General features: G+C 38.3%; 1 protein-coding gene across 4 annotated transcripts in view; it reads right to left on the bottom strand.

Annotated features, from left to right (window-relative positions):
• The window catches only part of LOC122041154 (OVARIAN TUMOR DOMAIN-containing deubiquitinating enzyme 3-like), a 39,319-nt gene extending 18,643 nt beyond the window's left edge, over window positions 1-20,676 (bottom strand). Inside the window, exons 1-8 of one of the 4 annotated variants that reach the window (XM_042600750.1) lie at window positions 20,527-20,676; window positions 20,325-20,436; window positions 20,127-20,217; window positions 19,667-19,730; window positions 19,286-19,391; window positions 19,157-19,211; window positions 18,267-18,320; window positions 9,048-9,145 (exon numbers count right to left, since the gene is read on the bottom strand). In XM_042600750.1, the coding sequence (XP_042456684.1) occupies window positions 9,048-9,145; window positions 18,267-18,320; window positions 19,157-19,211; window positions 19,286-19,391; window positions 19,667-19,730; window positions 20,127-20,217; window positions 20,325-20,436; window positions 20,527-20,665 (719 nt within the window). In that variant the 5' untranslated portion in view covers window positions 20,666-20,676. Of the gene's footprint in view, window positions 1-9,047; window positions 9,146-9,176; window positions 9,543-18,266; window positions 18,321-19,156; window positions 19,212-19,285; window positions 19,392-19,666; window positions 19,731-20,126; window positions 20,218-20,324; window positions 20,437-20,526 lie in introns of those variants that run through there. The other 3 variants (XM_042600751.1, XM_042600749.1, XM_042600752.1) reach the window with 3 other exon arrangements.
• Between the last annotated feature and the right edge of the window lie 494 nt (window positions 20,677-21,170).

Below are 21,170 nucleotides of genomic sequence, written 5' to 3'. Positions count from 1 at the left end.
GCGGGTTCACTCAAGGTAATCCAGCACATCGTCGGGCAGCGACTCGGACATCTTGTCTCAGCTGATAACCTTGTTTGTCAGAGCGGTCGAGATATAGCTGCCGCCCTTCAGCTGGTCAAGCGTCCCATCGAGGACAAGGTTGAAGAGACGAAGCGCCCGATCGGTGAGCTGATCATTGAAGGTGTCCGAGCGGAGATAGTCCGATAGGGTTCATCATGATAGTTTGTAGTTGCATCAATAGATTTATGAAATATCACCTATCTATTGTAGTATAGTAAAAAGTTGATAATGCTCATCCATGTAGGTCCTGTCCAACCATCACACATCAACGTAACCCCATATAAGCTCCATTGCTTCTTGCATGATAGGATCTAAGTCTTGATCTCCTCCACTTGTACATCTAAATATGGACCGACAATTTCATCTGTAGTCGGAGGTTGAATATCAGGACCAGATTTTTGGATGTTGAACACCATGCTACGATGTGTTGTTTGCTGCATTAGGGGAAATATGATTAAAATGAAAAAATTTAGCAATACTTTTACCGATTGATTTCTTCTTCTCTTTTGAATATGTATTATCAATCCTAGTCTGTTTGCTAGCTTGGTCTGTGAATACTAGTGGATCAATAGTAGCAATATCAACTGCACGTCTTCGTTAAGGAAAAAAATTGACCAATACTACCTTGTGTTGAAGGAATACAAACACTTACACTCCTTCCTAATGTTGATGCAGTAGTTAAGCCACTTCCACTGGCACCAAAGTCACTTCTATGTCGCATATTTTGTTGCATATTGAGTTTGAGAGGCACTGAGAGTTGCTAAAAAGTCTTCGTCATTTAGAACTTCACCACGACCTTCAAATTCATCATAGATTGGTTCTTTAGAACTTCAGCAATCAACAAGTTCACATTGTTGTTATTGTTTATACTTTAATGTTTTTTTGCCATCAAGTTTCTTTTTCATTGCACAACGAACTTCTTGAGAAATTTTTGGACAATTAGAAACATTCGGATATCCACCAGCAAGATGTTATTTTAGGCGTGTGACCCCATCATCACGTCCAATCATATCGCAATGCAAACATTGCCAATGGAATCGATTTTCTAATCGACGTGCGTGTCTCCAAGATGGATCATAAGATTGTTGTTTGGATGTCATTGCCTATGCATTATAAAAAAATTAAGAATAATACACATTTCAAAGTAATGGTTATCATTTTATAACGTCAAGAATATATTTATCATTGTAAATTTACAAATTAAGAATATAAACTATAAAGAGCAACTTTCTAAAATTTGAAATAATCTCCTAAAAATATTAATTCACATTTCTCAATTTAGAATGATCAAAATTACATAATATTATAAGTATTTTATTAAGAATCATAAACTTGACAACATATCTTTATCAAATTTTTTTTTAAAATAAAGAACATGTAATATTTCCTAAACATATCAAGTAAAGAAATTCTAAGATAAAACTATATATGACAGATCAGTAGAAACATTCTTTGACAAAAATATATATTTCATATGTTCAGGAAGCAAGAATCATAAAAGTATAAAAGTTAATATTCATGAATCCAAATTTTAAATTAATTCTAAGATGAAAAAAAATATTATCTATATCAAATATATAAATTAGCATAAAGATGTTATTTTATATATAATAATTATACTAATTAATTAATTATTTATTTAATTTATTTTTATTGGTAAAAATATAAAAAAATAAAAAAATCAAAATATAAATTTAATTTTTTAGACTTTTATAATTGTTTTAGAATATTAGAATATAAATCTGAATTACTATAATTTTTTAAAATTTTTAAATTAAATTTTAAATAATAAAAAATATTATAATTTATATATGAATTTTTATAATTTTTTAAAATTTTAAAACAGATTTATTATAATTTTTTAAATTTTTAAATACACTTTAAACATTAAAAATTAATTTTTTAGAATATTAATTAAAATTTTAATTTTAAATATATTTTTTATATATTTTATTGAGATAATTTAATTAGGGTTGAACCCTGTTTGGAATATCACAGCTACTTGGGAATTGTTATAAATCTAAAATTTAATTTATTTTCTTAAACTAAGTCACAGGTCACGGCAACGCAATCACACGGCTCAACAACGGCGGATCGCAAGGTTCGACGACACCAAGGGCATCGCGGGACGCATCAAGTGTTGCCGAAGGCGTCCAACACTCCTTCGGCGCCACCTGCGAACGCCGACGAATAAGGGAAATCGTACCTTCGGAGTGGTCACCTCGCCGCTACCGCCTTGCTGCTGCTAATCGATCGCTTGCTAGTGCCTTTTTATAAGGTTTTTTGCAATCGATTAATCGCGACAGAAGGAATCGATTCGATTCTTTCTATCGCTCGATTAATCGATCGCGAGCTATCGCGTGTGCTGTCGCGAATGTGCGCATATCACGCGCCGAAAGCACAGCGCTACGCCCGCGAGTATCACGTGCCGAAATCACAACGTGTCGGGTGCCGGTTTAGGCTAGGCAACGGAACGATAAAAATTGTCTGTGCATGGAACGACATTCTTTTCCCCGCTCCTAGTCTATCGTACACATTCCTAATTTTCATCTTAAGCTGCTAAATTCGAGTTCTGATAATGGTTTAGTAAATATGTTAGTCAAATTTGATTTTAACTGAACATAATTAAGTTCAATATCTCCTTAGGATACATGATCTCTTACAAAATGATGTTTTACTTCTATATGTTTGGTTCTTGAATGATGCACTGAATTTTTGGTTAAATTAATTGAACTTATGTTATCAATAAAGATTTTTGTATTTTTATATTCTAAGTCTTGTAATGTGTGCATCATACATAATAATTGTACTACACACTCACCCATATCTATATATTTTGCCTCAATTATAGATAAGCAACACAATGTTATTTCCTACTAAACCAGCTTACAATTGATTGTCCAAGTAATTGGCATCCATCACTTGTACTTTTTCAATCTAATTTACAGCTAGTATAGTTTGAGTCAGAATATTTTAAAAGTTCAAAATTAGTTATTCTAGGTACCACATTCCCATATTTTATGTATCTTTTAGATATCTGAAAATTCTTTTAACATTTTTTAGATGAGATTCTTAGCATAGATTTGATATCTAGCACACATACTAACTACAAATAGTATATTAGATCGACTTGCAGTTAGGTATAACACACTACCTATGGTACTTCTATAATCCTTTAGGTCTACCGGTGTTCCATTAGCATTACTATCTATATTTCCATTTATTGTCATAGGCATTTTTATTTCTTTAGAATTATCCATTCCAAATTTTATAAGTAATTTTGTTGTATATTTTTCTTGATAGACATAATTACCTCTATTAGTTTGTTTAATTTGTAAGTCTAAGAATAATGTTAACTTATCTACTAGACTCATTTCAAATTCTTGCTTCATTAAGTTTATAAATTCTTATAAAAAATTTGAGTTTGTAGATTCAAAAATTATGTCATCAATGTATACTCGGGCTATAAAAATATTGGTTTTAAGAGTTTTTACAAAGAGGGTTGGGTCAATTCGACCTTATTTGAATTCTTTGGAAATTAGATAGGAGGTTAACCTTTCATACCAGGTCCTGAGTGCTTGTTTAAGACCATACAATGCTTTCTTTAGTTTAAACACATGGTTTGGATAATCTAGACTCTCAAATCCAGGTGGTTGACCTACATAGACTTCTTCTTTTATTAGTATTTAAGAAAGAGGATTTAATATCCATTTGATAAAATTTAAATCTTTTATGAGTCGCATAGCTTAGTAGCATTCTAATAGACTCAAGTCTAGCTACGGCATAGGTTTAGTCAAGTCTCTCTACTTACTAAACCCTTTAGTTGTTAGTTAGAGCCCTAGAGTCAATCATTTGATGATTGTTGTATGGACTCATTGTATCATATTTCTTATGTATATAAAGGCATTTGTTCATGGTTATTATGCTTACTTGTATTGGTGTCAAATAACTAAGTATAATAGCATCCTTGAGTAGAAGGTTCTTATCTATATCAATTGATTGGTTGAATCGATAGTGAGATGATATAGGGAACACTACTCTTAATCATTCCTAGTCAAGTATTAACATTCAGGGACAATGTTAATGCGACGAGACTAATATGTAGGTCAACTCGATGACTTGATCTCACAAGTCATGGATATGGAGATATCAAGTTGGCACATGGGTATGCATTGGAGAATGTATACTGAATGACCCGCCATAAGAAAGTATCATGGATCATTATATGAGTGTCATATACTTTCTCATGTGGCTATTAGTATGACTATTAGTCCTTGGACCTGAAGTCACCATCGTTCCCTACATAAGGAGTTACATACTTTGGCTTCGTCAAACATCGTTATATAAAGGCGATTCTTGGGTATGTAGATTACGAGAGGATGTGAGTGATGTAAATGGGATCTATCCTCGGGAGTGACATCGTTATTCTTGATAGAGTGAAACCACTAAGTGTCCAAATGAATCGATATGAGATGTTGAGCTCGTTTGATTGAGTGAGTCTACTTGAGATTCAAGATTTAGATTGATTAAAGGATGACACTATGCCTCATTGATCGATCTAGATGTCAAGGATAGAAGGACACTTGTCATATAAGATTAGTAGTCACAAGGTGATGTTGGATCTCGACATTCTTGTAACTTGGGTAGTAATGATGTGTTGCTAGATACCGCATTACTTACTTGTAACGGGTTTAGGAGCATTGCCAACGTTACAAGAACCTATAGGGTCACACACAAAGAGCAATTAAATGGAGATTAGGTTCATATGATGAACCAAGAGGATTAGGTTCATGTGATGAACCAAATTGGATTAAGAGTAATCCAAAGTAAACTAATTGAGTTGGACTCAATTTGGTTCATGTGTTAAATGAGTCTAATTTGAACTTAGACTCATTGAGTCAATTTAATTCAATGAATAGAGATTCATTAAATTAAAATTGACTTGAACCAATGGTTAGATTTGATCAACCATGGAAGAGAAGTGGTCAAGTTTGACTTGACTTGAGAGGAAGATGAAAGGTCAAGTTTGACTTGACCATTGCCACCTCATTTGTGAGTTGGCATTAAATGGACTAATGATGATGTGTCACATCATCAAGGCTAGCACATGTGTGTGTCACCTCATAAGGGAGATCAAGAGTTGTGACTCTTGAAATCCCATGGAGGTTTATAAGCCTCAAAAAGGTGGCCGGCCACTTAATTCACAAGTGTGAGTTTCATTTGGTTTTGGTAACCTCCTTCTTCTTCCTCTCTACCTTTCTTCTCTCCCTCTCCTCCACCATTGCTGATCCTCTAAGGTTGCTAGCACATGTTTAGAGGTTCTCTCCATAGATTTGTTCGTGTGGATACACATAGAAGGTTGTACACTTGACAACCTTGAGATCCGGCAAACGTTGGACGAGCGGGATTTACGAAGGGCGTCGCATCAAGGGTAATCTCCTTTTCTTTGTAGATCTAGTATAGATCTAGGTTAGAGAAACTCGTACACGTAGAAAATTTTGTTTTATAACTTCGCACAGATCTGGTGGCATGGGATTCGGGGTTTCCGCAACGCAAAAAGCGATTTTTGCGGCCCGAAAAATCCAACATTAGTTACTAGTCTAACTTTATTTCTAACAATTTTCCCATTTTCATTTAATTTATTTCTAAATACCCATTTTATTTCTATAATCTTTTTACGATCAAGTAATGGTACTAAATCTCAAACTTCATTTCTTTCAAATTGAGTCAGTTCTTACTATATGGCAATAATCCAATTTAGGTCAAGCAGGGATTTTCTACTGTTTTAGATTCAATCTTAAAAATTAAAGATATTTAACTTAGGTTTCTAAATGATGATATAATTTGAACCCTTAGTTCTGGATCACCTATTATTTGTTCAATTGGATAATTTATTATAGTAAATTTCAAATGAGGTTTATTATACTTCTTATTTATTGTTATTCTATTTTGTACATAGGAGACTATACTAACAACTTCTGTCTAAAAATATTTTGGTAGTTGATATCCATTAAACATTGTCCTAGTGGCTTCTTGAAAGACTCTATTTTTTTCTTTCAACTATTCCATTTTGTTAAGGTGTATTAGGGCACGAGAATTTTTGATAGTACTCATTTTCTAAGCAGAATTTAGTAAATCTATGGTTTTTAAACTCTCCATCGTTATCACTTCTAATTCTTTTAATTTTTAAGTCTTTTTCGTTTTCAATTTATTTAAAAATTCACTAAATATATCACCTTTATTTTTTTAAAAATTTTACCCAAGTGAATCTTGAGTAATCATAAATTATTGCTAGACAATATAAATTCCCATTAATAGATTTAATCCCGTGTGAGTCAAATAAATCTATGTGTAATAATTCAAGTGGTGAATTAGTTTGAGTTTGATCAGTTGATTTGTGGGTTGATTTGGTTTATTTTCCTTGTCGACAAGTATTATAAATTGTTGAGTCCAAGTTAGGTAGTTTTGGTAGTCCTCTAACTAAGTCATTTAATTTGGTGAGATTTCTAAAGTGAGTGTGGGACGGTCTTCTATGTCATAGCCAAGTTTCCTCGTTTTGTGTCAAGTAACACTTAAGTGAGGAGTTGGATAGGTTAATTGTGTAAATATTATTATTTCTAAATTCTTTTAATTTTATTATGGGTCTTTCATATGTTTAATTAAACATTCAGTCGATGTAAACCTAACCTCATAGTCTGAATCACACAATTGAGTAACACTGAGTAAGTTGAATTTGAAATTTATAACAAGTAGTAATTTATGAATAATGAAATTGGATTCTAATTCAATGTTACCTATTCCAATTATCTTAAGTTTACCGTTGTTTCCAAAGGCAAATGTTCCTAGTCTTTTGAATGTCAATTTGTGAACATTATTTGATCCCCAGTCATATGTCGAGAACAACCACTGTCTAATATCTATTTAGATTTTTACAAAGAGTTGGAGTAAAAAACTTAGCTTAAGTATCAACTTAACTTTGTTTAAACTGTATTATTTTGATTTTACTTTTAATTTTTTAAGTTAATTTTAAATTTAGGTTTTATTTTAAGTTTAAGTTTAAATTTTAAGTTTAATTTTTATTTTATTTAATTTAAGCTTAATTTAATTTAATTTATTTTGAAGGAGAGACTTGGCGCAACAGTAAAATTGTTGCTTTATGACCAAAAGGGCACATGTTCGAATCCTGGAAACAGCCTCTTGCAAAAAGCAGGTAAGACTACGTATAATGGATCCTTCCCCAAGACCCCACATAGCGGGAGCTTCGAGTATCGGGCTACCTTTTTTTAATTTACTTTATTTTAATTTAATTTAATTTAATTAATCATTATTCATCTCACCCGATCTATATTTTTAATCACGGGAATCCTATAATTTTGTGAGATGAGTTAAGTTGAATTTCAGGGTTTAGTTTAACTTGTGCTAGATTCTAAGTTTAGCTTTAGGTTAATCAAGCAGACATTCTTTGAATAAATTTCTAGACTGTGGTAAGTCACACGACACGTGCTTCAAGATTTTTCAAATAGTCCTGCCCAAATAACTTAATACAAAACTTTAGCAACCAGCTAAGATTAGTAAAGGGTAGTTTCAGTTAGTTCCACTAAGTCAAATACACCAAGTCGAAGTCATATCTTCCTAAACAAGCATAGACAGAGCTTCCCTAACCTACTATCATTCCAAACTTCTCCCGTACTATTTGTCTTAAATTTTGTCCCTAATTGTCCTAGTCCTAGTTACCCTTAACAAGAAAAGGGTTTATGCTTTTGAGGTGCCAACTAATTTGGAATCTCCCTGAATCATAGATTTTTCCTTTTAAGTTTTTGTTTAGTTTTATAGTTATAGTAAACTTGATTATAGTTTTGTTTATGAGTTTTGTAATTTTGGTTGAATTTATGATTTGATTTTGTAAATTTTCTTAATTGATTTAAATTATCTTATGGTTTATTTTTGATAATATGAATTTTATCTTTAAATACATAATATTGATTTTGTCCAACGTGATTAGTTAAATAAGTTTTAGGAACTCAAACTTTAGTTAGTTTTTTATTTTGAGTTAGGATTAGAAATGATTTAAGGGTAGAGTTTAGAGTTAGACTTGTATTGTCCGAATTTATTATACACAGCTCTTTGAGATTCAAATAGCATGTTTCAAAACTTGGTTCCCTAAGTAAACTTTTTCAACTGATCTTTTAGTTCTTTAACTTGACTTTTCATACAAAATTTTCTTCCTTTGAATTTCTATCTTAAACTTGATCAATTAAAGAGGTTAAGTTCAGTTGTTCCTTAAAGGTATTATTTTCTTTAAGGAGGAGTTTAGCGTGTGCCTCAATTTTTGTTAATTTTTTATTTAAGCAGGAAACTATTTTAAAAAACTTTCCAGTATAATTAAAATCTACCCCATTTGGTTCATCTGAACCGGATATGGATCTATTGCTCGACTCGTATTCGGACTCGTCTTGATTCGATTCGCCTCTTGTTGCCATCAGCGCGAGGTAACTTGCTTGTTTTGGTTCGCCGACTTCATATCTGTCTAAGGAAGACTCGTCCCGCGTCACTTGAAACACCTTTTCTGCTTTGTCTTCTTTGTCTTGTCTTCGTTTGGGCATTCATATTTGAAGTACTCCTTCTTGTTATAACCGTAGCACATGACTTCACCTTTGGATTGTTGGATGTGGACTTGGACATCTTCTTCATGTCGTGCTTGGAGAAGTTTCTCTTGAGTCTAGTGAACATTTTTCTTACCATGTTCACTAGCTGCTCTTCTTCATCGGACTCTATCTCCGGCTCAGGTTTGGCTCGAGTTCGTGCTTTGGCTTCCTTTGAAGTACCTGCAAGGAAAGTAATCCCTTTCTCGACCTTTGTGACGTTAATTTGTTCATATAGTTCTAATTCACAAAACAGGTCGTTTAACTTTAACTTTGAAAGGTTCCTCGAAACTTATAGGCATCTACGATCGATGAGCATTTTGAGGAAATGAATTAAGAGCATACCTGATAATGTCGCAGTTTTCGAGTTGATGTTCGATCATATGTAGGTCGTTGAGGATGTCCTTGATCCTCGTGTATAGTTGGCTTGCGGTTTCTCCGTCCTGCATTTTGATATTAAATAACGAATTTAAAAAAAGGTCATATTTCGGTACCCTTGAATCGATCGTTCCCTCATGTAGTTCGACCAGTTTGTCCCATAATTCCTTTGCGTTGTTGAATGTTCCGGCTCGGCTCAGTTCTTCCTTGGTCAGCCCGCATTAAAAGGTATTCAGTGCTTTGTTGTCAGTCTAGGCCTTCTTCATATCCAGGTTCCAGTCCTCATAATCGATAGGTGTTTTGGTTGCTTCGTCAACCGTCGCCTCGTTAGATGGTGAACCATTGATTGATATCCGTTTTCAGGTATACCTTCATTCTTCTCTTCCAACAGGGGAAATCATCAACGCTTAAGAGTGGAGGGCGAGTAATGTTGTACCCTTCAAGTTGGGTTATTTGAATTATCTTGCAAAAAAAAAAAAAAACAAATAAAAGAAATGTTTCAAGAGTAGGTCTTGGATTAGCAGAGTTTGAAGTAAGAAGAAATATTGACAACTTGAGTAGTGTTACACCAACTTTAAGTAAAAACCAAACGAGAAAGAATTATTTAAAGAGGTAAACTTTACCAATTCAAATAAAATATGAAAAATTGAAATCCATAAAAAAACAAACCAAATTCGTCGGCTTAATTGGTGGTTGCACCAATTCAGAGCTAAGGGTTCCGATACCACTTGTTGGATCGAGACGCACATAACAGGGGAGTAAGCACGTGATTTTAGAATCTTTTTCTTTTTCTTTTGCAAAGAGAGTACACAGCAGAATTAAATACATAAACAAAAAGCTAAAACACAAGTACGCAAGCGGTTTTACTTGGTTCGGAGTCTTTAGGAACTCCTACTCAAGACTCAGGTCCTGTAGACCTATCGACGGGTAATCCACTAAATAAACCGCCAGAAGAGGGGATCGAGTACAAAAATAAAAAAAAATAGGAAAAGTATAACAAGCGACACTTTCCTTTATGCAAAAATTAAGTACAATATTAAACGTTTGTTACTCAACACCTTCGAAGATGATCAGATCAGGCTCGGTGTTGGACGGCTCCTCAGCGGTAGTCGGGCGCAATAGTGCTATAGCAAAGCTTCGAAGACGGTGCAGTCGGAACGTCAAACGGACGCGTAGAAACTTGTAGAAGTGATGTTCTTGAGTTGTATCAAAGTCTTGGGCAAAAACCTCTTTTAAAGAGGGTTGAAAGCGCCTTCCATAGCACTGAAGGCGCCTTCAATAGGCAAAATTTATCTCGCAAAACCAATGTCTTATCGTCGCTGAGGTCTTTTGAGTTATCCAACTAAAGGCGCCTTCCAAGCTCTCGAAGGCGCCTTCCAAGCTCTCGAAGGCGCCTTCCATAGCGCTTCTCAAGGCATCGCCTGGAAGGTGTCTTCCGTCGCCTGAAAGGCGCCTCGGGTACTATTCACCCGAGACATTTTGTGCTCCTTTTGCCTCGCAAAATGTGTTAGTCCAACACAAAATATCTAACCTACAAAACAAAATTAGCATAATAATATAATAGCAATAATAATTAGTTCTTGTCCTTCTAAGACCAGGAACTAATCAAGGTCTCAATTTAGGGATCCAAAATGGACCTAAATTGGACCGACGTCTATTGTCCTCTCAAACAGAACACGTCCTCTCTAAGTCACTCTCCTCAGTCACTTACCAAATGTTAAGTTACCTCCTTGATGTCCAATCTAACCTGCTAGAATCACACATTCAGACTTTGTCAATCAGGAATCAAACATCCCGACCTCCTGCCGGAATCGCACATCCGGACTTCAACCCACCGGGAAGCAAACATCCTGACCTCCTTGTTGGTGCAACCTTAGGTCAAGGTTGACCCGACTCGAGTTGACTTGACTCGAGTTGTATTTTGATGTTTGACTTGGGAAGATTGTTGATGCAACTTTAGGTCAAGATTGACCTAGTTGAGTTGCATGTTGATGTTTGACTCTTGTGAGAGAGTTCTATTCTTGTTATGGGACAAGAATAGATGGTTGGGAGATTATTGGTGCAACCCTAGGTCGAGGTTGACTGGTTGACTGAAAAGTCCAAGTATGGAGACTTGACCGGAAAAGTCCAAGCAGGAGCTTGGCGCGAAAAAGTCCAAGTATGGAGACTTGGCACGGAAAAGTCCAATTCACGGAGACTTGGCACGGGAAAAAGTCCAAGCAGTCGGTAGCTGGAAAGTCCAAGTATGGAGACTTAGATCGAAAAGTCCAAGCACGGAGACTTGGCACGGGAAAAGTCCAAGGTGGTAGCTTGGCAAGTCCAATGGAGACTTGGCGGGAAAGTCCAAAGCAGGTGAGTTCACGGGAGAAAGTCACAGTGAGTGAAGCCGGAGACGGTGGAAAGTCCCGTGAGTGGAAGCTTGAGGGAGAAAGTCCATGTGAGTGAAGCAGAAAGACTGAGGAGTGAGGTCACAGGGAAATCACGGTGAAAGCGGTGAAAATCCTAGTGAGTGAAGGCAGGTGAAAGGAAAGTCACGGTGAGTGCGGTGAAAGTCCAGTGAGTGAAGCGTGGGAAAGTCCCAGGGATGTTAGGCTGTGGAAATCTGTGAGTGAAGCGTGAAAGTCCCTGGTGAAGCGAAGGCCGAGGAAAATCCACGGATGGATCGGGGATGATCGGACATCCGGTGTTGAGAAAGTCCAAGAGGTCGAAGGGATCGACACTGGCAGCGAGTTAGCAGTCGAAGGAGTGACGATGCTAGGGACGAAGTACCAATAGGTCGAGGTGACCGGATATTGGTTGAAGTCTTGGGACTTGGTTTGGGCGAACTCGGATCGAATCGCAACCGATCGATCCATGATATTGTTGCTACGATCGGTCGGTGGCCGACCGATCCAAATATCGAGTCAAGCTCTGTTGATTCTTGTCGATCGGCCCGCGTAATGACAAGGCGCGAACAAAGAGGAGGCAGGTCGATCGGTCCCATGCATCGTCGAGGCCGTCCCTGTCGGTCAGGGACCGATCGAGAGACGACCGCGAAGGAAGAGTACCGATCGGTCGGACCGATCGGCTCATGTTCCGTCGATCGGTCCCGAGCATCGATCGAGTGCATAACTTCTTCCTCGACGGCGTCGGATCAGATGTTGCTCCGATCGGTCCCCGCAGGTCGAGCTTGCCGCGACGCAACCGCCAGTTTCTTCATCCGCTTTCTTGCAGTATAAAGGGGTGATGCCGCTGCCGCACTCCTTCTTCTTCCTCTTCTCTTCCGCCATAAGCCGTATGCTTGAGCTCTGTTGAGTTCCTTCCTCGCAAGCTTCGCGTGAGCTTCCTCGACTGGAACAAGCTGCTGTTTCATCCGGACTCGATCGACGAAAGCAAGATTGGTAGAGTGCTTGTGTATTCTTACTGTATTTCTTGCTTATTCTTTGTACTTGTACTCTTTGTTTGCTTTTGCAAACGTTTGTGGCGAGGTTTCTCCACCCGAAGGAGTTTGACATTAGTGTTCTCCTGGACTCATCCACCGAGCGGATTGATAGGGCTCGTCCACCTTACGGACACGCCGAGGGTAGGAGTATCATCTCGAACCTCGTTACATCGCGCCTGCGTCTAAGGTTTGATATTCTTCCTTCGCTTTAGTTTATTTTTCAGTGTAGGAAGAAACGCGAGCGATTGGGGCGGCTATTCACACCCCTCTCTCTGGCCGCTGAGGATCCTAACAGTGGTATCAGAGCGAGGTCGCTCTTCATCGGATCAACACCCGTGGGAGCAAAGCTAGAGATGGATCAATTCGGAGAAGACATCACCATTCCACCCTTCTACAACGACAACTTCGCATATTGGAAGGTAAGGATGATGTATTTTCTTAGGACTAATATGTTGAATTGGTTTTGTGTACAAGAAGGTTTTACTCCTCCAATGGATAAAGAAGGAGAGCCTCTAGAGAAGAACAAGTGGACGAAGGAACAAGTCCACCAATCTACAATCAACAATGAGGTAACTAAAACAATTGAATTTTCATTACCTACTAATATTTTGTGTAAGATAGGTAAGTACAACAATGCCAAGGAATTATGGGATAACTTGGCCAAGTACCATGAGGAGAGCTCCACTTCAAGCCATGAAGAGGAGCCTAGTGAGCCAAGTAGCTCACATCATGGAGGGAGCGAATTGGGAGTTGAGGGCTACTCAACATCCAAGGAAGAAGAGGAGGAGAGTTCCTCTTGTTCAAGTTCGGAGCAAGAAGAGGCACCTCGGAAGGGATGAGGAAGAGAGCTCACACCCATGCCCAAACCTAGGTAACTCAAGCATTTCAATTTCAAATAAGTTACATATAATATGCTTTGAGTGTAGGGAGTGTGGACATTACAAGAGCAAATGTCCAAAGAGAGTTAGGAAGACTCCACCGGCACCAAAGGTCAAGGAAGCCGGAGTCCCAACACGCAAAGGCAAGAAGCACGTGGTGTGCTTTCAATGCAAGCAACGGGGACACTATAGGAGCCAATGTCCGAAGGGGAGGAAACCTCGCAAGGACAAGAGATGCACATCGACAGGGGGAGCTAAGGCAAACCCTAAGGTATCTTTTAAGGCTCATTCGTGCAATTCTAGTAGGATACATGCTAGTAATTTTATTGCATTAGTCAATAATGATGAGCATGTTAACACTAGAAATCAACACATGTGCTTAGGTGCTAAACATGTCAACCTAGATAGGGATACTACTAGGAATGCTAACCCTAGGTTTAACACTTCTAAGGTTAAGGAAAACCTAGGTAGAAACCCTAAATCAACTAGACACATGCCTAGGAACACCTCAAGAAAGAATGACAAACCAAAACTTGAGGTATTAGAGAAAGAAAATCAAGTCTTGAGGTCAAGACTTGACTCTCTAGAAAAGGCTCTTAAGGATTTGACTCTAGGGTCTAGGGTCAAAAACCCAAGTCCAAGGACAAGAAAGGTTTGGGTCACAAACCTAAGTCCCAAATGGTCAAGCCCACCTATCATAATGTTCCATTCGACATGGAACAAAACCTGGGGCTAGGAAGACCATTACGAGGTTACAAGGAGTCACTATTGACACTGATGAGACCCAAATGACCAAGGCTTCAAAGCCAAGAGGGTCATTAGAGGGTTCTTAGGAAGTTATCCCTAGTGAATTTTTAGTGAACCCAATGAGCTCAAGTAGGTATTGGGTCTAGGAGCATTTTCTCTACCCATAGATGGGTTAGAGAGTGTCACTCCAATAAGAAGGGTAGTTAACCCAACTTTGATTGACACTCAGGAGCATTTTCAAGGTTTTGGGAACCTTTGAAAATGAAATGGAATAATCTTTATCATTCACTCCTTGGAAGAGTAAAGTGTGCCAAAGTGAGAATATATTAATCTCACTTTAAGTTGACACAATTTTGAAAAACCTAGAGAAATATCAAATTGGGATTTTGATATTCTCTTAGGTAATCAAGGCAATCCGGGCCTTAAATTAGAAGTGCTACTCTTGTAGAATTTTAAATGGTATAAATCAAACAAGAGATCAAGAAATGCCAATTTGGGTTTTGACATTTTCTTGGAGCACTTTGGGCAATCTAGGGTTAGATTTTAAGTTAGCAAAGTGGTTAAGGATACTTAGATAGGTAATCTAGGTATATTTATCTATGCTAACTTACCATGATTGGTTGCCATATGCCATGCCATGACATCATATTTATCTTATTATCATTTGAAATGTCATGATAATGCTTAGGTTATCTATATGTCATGTGTTAGTTTAGTTTCAAACTTTATGCCATGACATCATGACATTGGCACATGTTTTCATTTATGATACCATTTTATGCCATGTCATCATCTCTTGCATTAATAATCAATTGAATTGATTTAAGGACAAACATATAATTTGATATTGAGATCAAATTGGTGTTTAGAAAATGCATGAGAACTTAGCCTAAGTTGACCTTAACCCATATCTCACATCAAAATTGACTTGGATGTGTTTGATACACTTTAGATGTGTGTGAGATATTAGGATCATGAGTTAGGATCAAGGTGCATAGGTTTTGTACCTAGATGAGCCTAATTCAAGAAAATAGGGATCATAGGGAAAGCTTGTGTACAAGTCATGTACATTTAGCCCTAAGATTATGGTCCTAAATTCAAATGGTTTTAAAAGCATTTTAAAATTGATTTGAAAAACCTTGATGAAGCTTTCCTAGTGATAGCATTCTTCATTGAGCAAGATGATACAAAGATGACTTAACTTTGAACTATTTCAAAGTTTTCGAATTTTGTATCAAGATTTGAAAATGGAAACTATTTTCATAGAAAACTATTTTTCCATGATAATGTATGTTATGAGGAATGTATCCTCAAAATTTCACAATTTTTAATTTTCGAATTTATTAGGGTTTCGAATTTGGAGAAGAAAAATCGAAAATCGTGATCGGTGGATCGTGGGTCTGACCGATCCGGGAGAGCTGGATCGTCATGGACCGATCCAGTCTTGTCGATCGATGCAGTGACCGATCCAGTGAGGTCTCGATAAGCGTGCGATGTGCTGAAATTGACTGCGTATACGAAATTGTCGACTTAGTTTTGTTATACGGTTAAACTCTTGTCTTGTTGGTGCGATGGTGGGGGGAGTTGGCTGGAGGAGTTTTACCCTTGAGGATTAGTGATATGGGATTATCATTAAGTGGATTGTTGAACTTAGTATCGAAGGGAAAAATAAGAGTTTGAATGAAGGTATGGGACTTTCGTCAGGAAGAAACTCTTGACCTTGACATAGCTCCTTTTCTCACGCGTGTGCAAAGAGAGTCTTCGTTGGAGAATTATTAGAGAACCCAAGTTAGGTTATCGCTAACTAGGAAAGAATGTCAAGGAATGTCTGAGCAAGAACATCGAATACCGGCGTCAAAAGGGGAGAGAATTATCAGAGAACCCAAGTTAGGTTATCGTTAACCTGCTGAAATAGTCCAAAGAATGCTCAAGGAAAGAAATATCGACACATCGGTTGAGTTACGGTCGTTATCTGCCAAAACCAGGTGATATCGTTATTGTCATTACCTGATTCAAACTTATGCGTGATTTTTGAGAGATTGCGGGGACGACCCAGTCAGTAGTCGACTTGAGGCGTTGAGTCGACTTGAAGTCTGTAGTCTTGTTTGTTCGAGTTGTATTTTGATTGTTTGCATGCAACTTGGTCGAATGACTAGTTGACTGATTCGACTGTTGAGTGCACTTTGAATCGTTGAGTCAGTCAGTTGATGCTGGCTGACTCACGAGAGGATTGACGATACTCACAAGGTCGACGGTCCACACGGTAGACGGTGAGATAGATTATCGGTGTTGAGCGAACAACCAACAGTACATGAGTTGATCTGACCGCAAGGTATGAGTTGGCTCAGCGCGATCACAAAGTCTATATGTACGGACGACTGACATCGATCGGGAAGAGAATCCAAGCCACACGCCTTATGAAGTAGCCAAGTCTTGAGCTTGGCCGCGGAAAGTAAAATCGCTGAAGTCGTCAGACTCTGGATCGGAGCGGGGATGCGGACTTAGGGATCACGGAATCTGCGCTTGTTTTGGGGAGAGTACAGTCTGAGTTGCAAGTACACATGCAAGCTTGCGCGGGGAGAAGTGGGTTGTGAAAGAAAGTTGTCGAGGCCGCGGAAATCAGCGAGAGTTGTGCGAGTTTGGCAATGAAGGCGGTTGGAAGCAGAGATGGTGAGGATGTGGGATCAAGACTAGCAGAGCGAGCTAGTCTGGGTGGTGAGAGCGAGACGTAACGCAAATCACGCGGAAATCACGCGGTGGCGCGAGCGAGGAGTCCAGTGTATAGCCGGGTGAGAAGCAGGGGTTAGAAAGTCATTGGCATTAAGATCGTAAGCCAAGGCGGTGGAATGAAGTGGTAAAGTCGGACGTACGAGACATCCTGACCAAGGAGTCGAAGGGATCGACGGATCTAGAATTGGATCCCGTCGACATCAGTGGCCAAGAAGAAGCACGGCGACGTGCGATGGCCGGGATTAGCTTAGAGTGACGGAAGGATGAAGTAGCGAGATGACCTGGGGATGCCAGACGCCAACTCAGCCGTGCGAGAGCGATCGAGAGATCGACGCTGCGCCTGATCGCGGTGGCCGACCGCTGCTCGTTTACGTTGGAAATATTGACACCGCAAGACGGAGCGATAGCACCGGAAGAGCCAAGATCGCGAACCGCGCCATCAGGCTCTGAACGGAACCAATTTTAGCAGTCGACCATGACAGCGATTACGAAGGCAGAGCAACGGTTGATTGGGATGCGCCGTGTCCCGACGGCTCCCGATGCCTTCACTGCCGATCATCAACTTCTTCCTGTCTGCGCATGTCGCAAAGGTCCGTTCATGCGTGACGTTAACGCAGGCATCGCTAGTTTCCAATTTAGCATAGAAGCGCTCAGCAACTTTGCCTCCCGATCCAACTCGACTTGCCGGTAGCGCAGTATAATGGGTTGCGCGCAGTCACCGCCTTATGTGCCGCTAATTTCAATTTATTAGAGCGATGATGCCGAGCCATTCTTCTTCCGGCAGTCGCAGTTCAAGTCTCCGTGGGCAATCCTGGGTTTTGGGCGGTTTTCTTATGTCCGGGACGGGGTAGAAGCAAGATCGCAGCATGGTATTCTTACCGTATTTCTTGCTTATTCTTTTGTATTTTGTTTGCTTTGCAAACGCCGCGGGCGAGGTTTCTCCACCCACAAGGAGCTCGATATTAGCCGCCCTCCGGACTCATCCCCCATCTCCGAACCTCGTTACATCGCTGCGTCTAAGGTTTGATATTCTTCCTTTCGTTTCTAGTTTATTTTTCCGCTGCGCTAACGAAGTGTAGGAAGAAACGCGAGCGATTTGGGGCGGCTATTCACACCCCCCCTCTCTAGCCGTACAAAGGATCCTAACACTCCTATCCGAATTCCACATCTGGATTTCCGCCTAGTGTCTGGTCCTCTTAACCCGTCAAGTTAGTCAACCCTGCACACTCGGTAACAAGGTTAGATCAACAACATATCTAACTTTAATTCACTTGTTATTTATCAAAACTCAGATTTGATCATTAGTGTCAACACTACTAACGTGGGCATAACCAACATTAAGAGCACATCTACAATTTCTTAATTGGCTGTGGTTCTAGAACCAATAACTTTAACAAATCAGAAACTTACTTCATGCTCAGGTATGTAAACAATGATGGGTTGCCGGCACAGTTTGGACAATACCTGATGACAAACTTAATATTAGATGAAATTTCAAAATTCAAATGGTTAATTTAACATTCCTTATCAGTGTTTACAGTCGATAAATTACAAATGTCACATGTAAAATAAAACATAAAAAGAGAGAAAAATTTTGTTCATGCAACAACAAAATTTTAATCTTTGCAAATGAATATATATATATATATATATATTGCAAGTTAACAAATAGACTAGAGGAGAGGACAGAAACAGTACACAAAGGGTATGAGTTGGAAGGAGCGATATTGTTTTTCAATGTTATATCACAAGGCAAGCTTTGTACCCATTCAAACAAGATTAGTAAGCATCAACATGTTTTGAAACATTTCAACATGCTTCTAAAGTTTGATATTGTTCTTAATATGGTGGCCCTTCTACTTTTAACTCGCATACACGTTGATTTAAGTTTTTACTCTGAGTGGGCCTTCTTTCTCCCAAAAACACTGAATTTTTAACAAAATGCCCAAGAATAGAAAAGTTTCCAAACTCTACCACAGTTACAGTGGTGAACATTTTCAACCTAAAATTCACAAGTCAAGTAGAAGTTCCAGAGTGAGATTGTAAACCTAAATCAAGGAGCCAAATTGAGAAGATAAAATGCAAAGACTAACTTGAGAATAAAGTCAGGTTTTAGTTAGTAGAATGGGATTTCCCACAGGTTCACAAACAGGTATACGTCAACTTAATATTTTGTCAGATGAACACAATGAAGTTAGAAATTTGGAAATAGAGCTTCCTGCCCTTGCATATGTATGTAGCCTTGAATGTTTATCTATATCATGGTCAGAAGAATGACATAAGGGATTCAGTAAATTTACCAACAGCTCTGACTCTCCTCCCCAAAAATCAGATCGTCCAATACGTTGACAGTATCTGAAAATGACAGTGCTCAAAACAAATTAGGAAGTTGTTAATGAGGATAATAGAAAATGCACACGTAAACTCACTGTTTCAATGATTCATCCACAGTGATTGCTATAAGTGCTTCTTCATACTGGCGTCGTTCAGTTTCATTGTCACATATTATCTCTTTGACTGCCATACGCAACTCGTCTAGATAATTTGAGATATTAAGTTATACGAGATGACAAGTTAAGATTTTGTGGAGTAAACAGAACCAAAAGCATATAAGTGAAGGAAGAGTTGAAATGAAGAGAAGCTGACAAGGATATAATAAAATTAACAAACAAAACAAATTTTGAAGCTTCAGTTGCCATTACATCTTGAACTTTGAGAATATATTAAACGTTCTTAGCTATAACAGAGCTGTCCCACTTCCATTTAATAGATATTATAAATCCCATCCCACAAGAAAAATAACACACTACCTGCATCATCCTTTTCTTGTCTTAAGCTAAGTGCCAGTCCTTTGTAATTTGCCATTCCCTTTACCTAAAAGAATAAGTTGATGACTGATGAATCATTTCCATAGTGTGACAAACAGAAAATTTAGCTAGCAAACATTCAGCTGTGCTTCAATCTGGGATTAAATTTTAAGCATTAGAGATAGATTTCAATAAGAAAAATGGGGAATCCAGAAAAGTCTATTCAATGCACAATCCAAGCGTTTGATTTCTCGATAAAGAATAACATGAAGCAACATACTTCCACAGCATTCAATGCAGTATCAGTTTTTTAATCCGAAGTCTCCTAATAGACCGCATTTATCATGAGACTATTATCTAAAAATAGCATAAATTAAACGCAAACGATGCATCTGAAGATAGCTAACACAAAAGAAATATGAAGAACAAATTTCAAGGTTAGTCAACAAAGAAAAAATTGTACCAGAGCACGGAACATGCACCGACCGTCGCCTGTGATTTTGTGAACTGCGTAGCGCTCTACTTTCTTTGTCGCCGGCGAGACACCCCCTCCCCTTGAATCCAAATTTTTTTAAAAAAAAGTAATCGATTAAACAAAAGGAATGCCCTTTAGTGAATTCCTGGTAAAAAAAAAAGGACTTTGGAACAGATATAAAAGTACAAGGAGGAACCGATCCTAGCAAAAAATCGAACGTCGGGAGCAGACAGGGGAACCGGCGTCGGGAGGAGCTCGAACTGAGCAGTTCCATTTCTCAGCTGCTCAAGGAGGACTTCTGCAAACTCATATGAACGATTCTTTTGGACCCAAGAAACCTACTGAACGAGAGAAGCGAAGAAGGTCGAGATACGGTTCGAGAGTATACCATTCGAAGGAAGCCTGCCGCCTTTCGCCATCGACTGAAGGAAGCAGAAAAAGGATTCTGCGACGAGGAGGTAGCGGAGCGGGGAAGACGGGAAGGGAATCGGATGATCCTGACCCAAACTCCAATGGACCTGACACATCAACTAATTGGGCTGATTGGGCTCGAACCGTGTCCAATCTGATCAACTTATTTGGGTAATTTTTTTAAAAAAAAAACACCCCTAATTATTATAATCGTTAAAAAATGTAATTCTTATTTTTTAAAAAATAAAAAAGAATATTTTATTTCTGCATAAGGCCTGTGAATAAGAACGTACGTGAAAGAAATATGGATGGACATAAAAGATAACAAGTGCTCTCTAAATTACTTTCTACTTTACCTTTATTTTTAATATATGTTAGGTAGTGTTTTCTGACCTACTTTCAATACTCCTTTCGAGTTAATCAGGATCGGACCTTCTATAATGCCCGTGAGGTAGTTGTCTCAGGCCCAACTTAAGAAGGAGTCCATTTTTAAAAAGAAAATTATAGTCATCAAAATATAGAATCCTACAAATCTATATGAAGCCTAGAGTCGCTCAAGGTGTTAAAGGATCCTTAAAATTATTGCTCACATATCTTCCTTTATCTGTACATCTAGAAGAA

This window comes from Zingiber officinale, chromosome 2A, assembly GCF_018446385.1.
Source record: "Zingiber officinale cultivar Zhangliang chromosome 2A, Zo_v1.1, whole genome shotgun sequence".
Lineage (NCBI taxonomy): Eukaryota > Viridiplantae > Streptophyta > Magnoliopsida > Zingiberales > Zingiberaceae > Zingiber > Zingiber officinale.
This window is presented reverse-complemented; position numbering and strand designations above follow the sequence as displayed.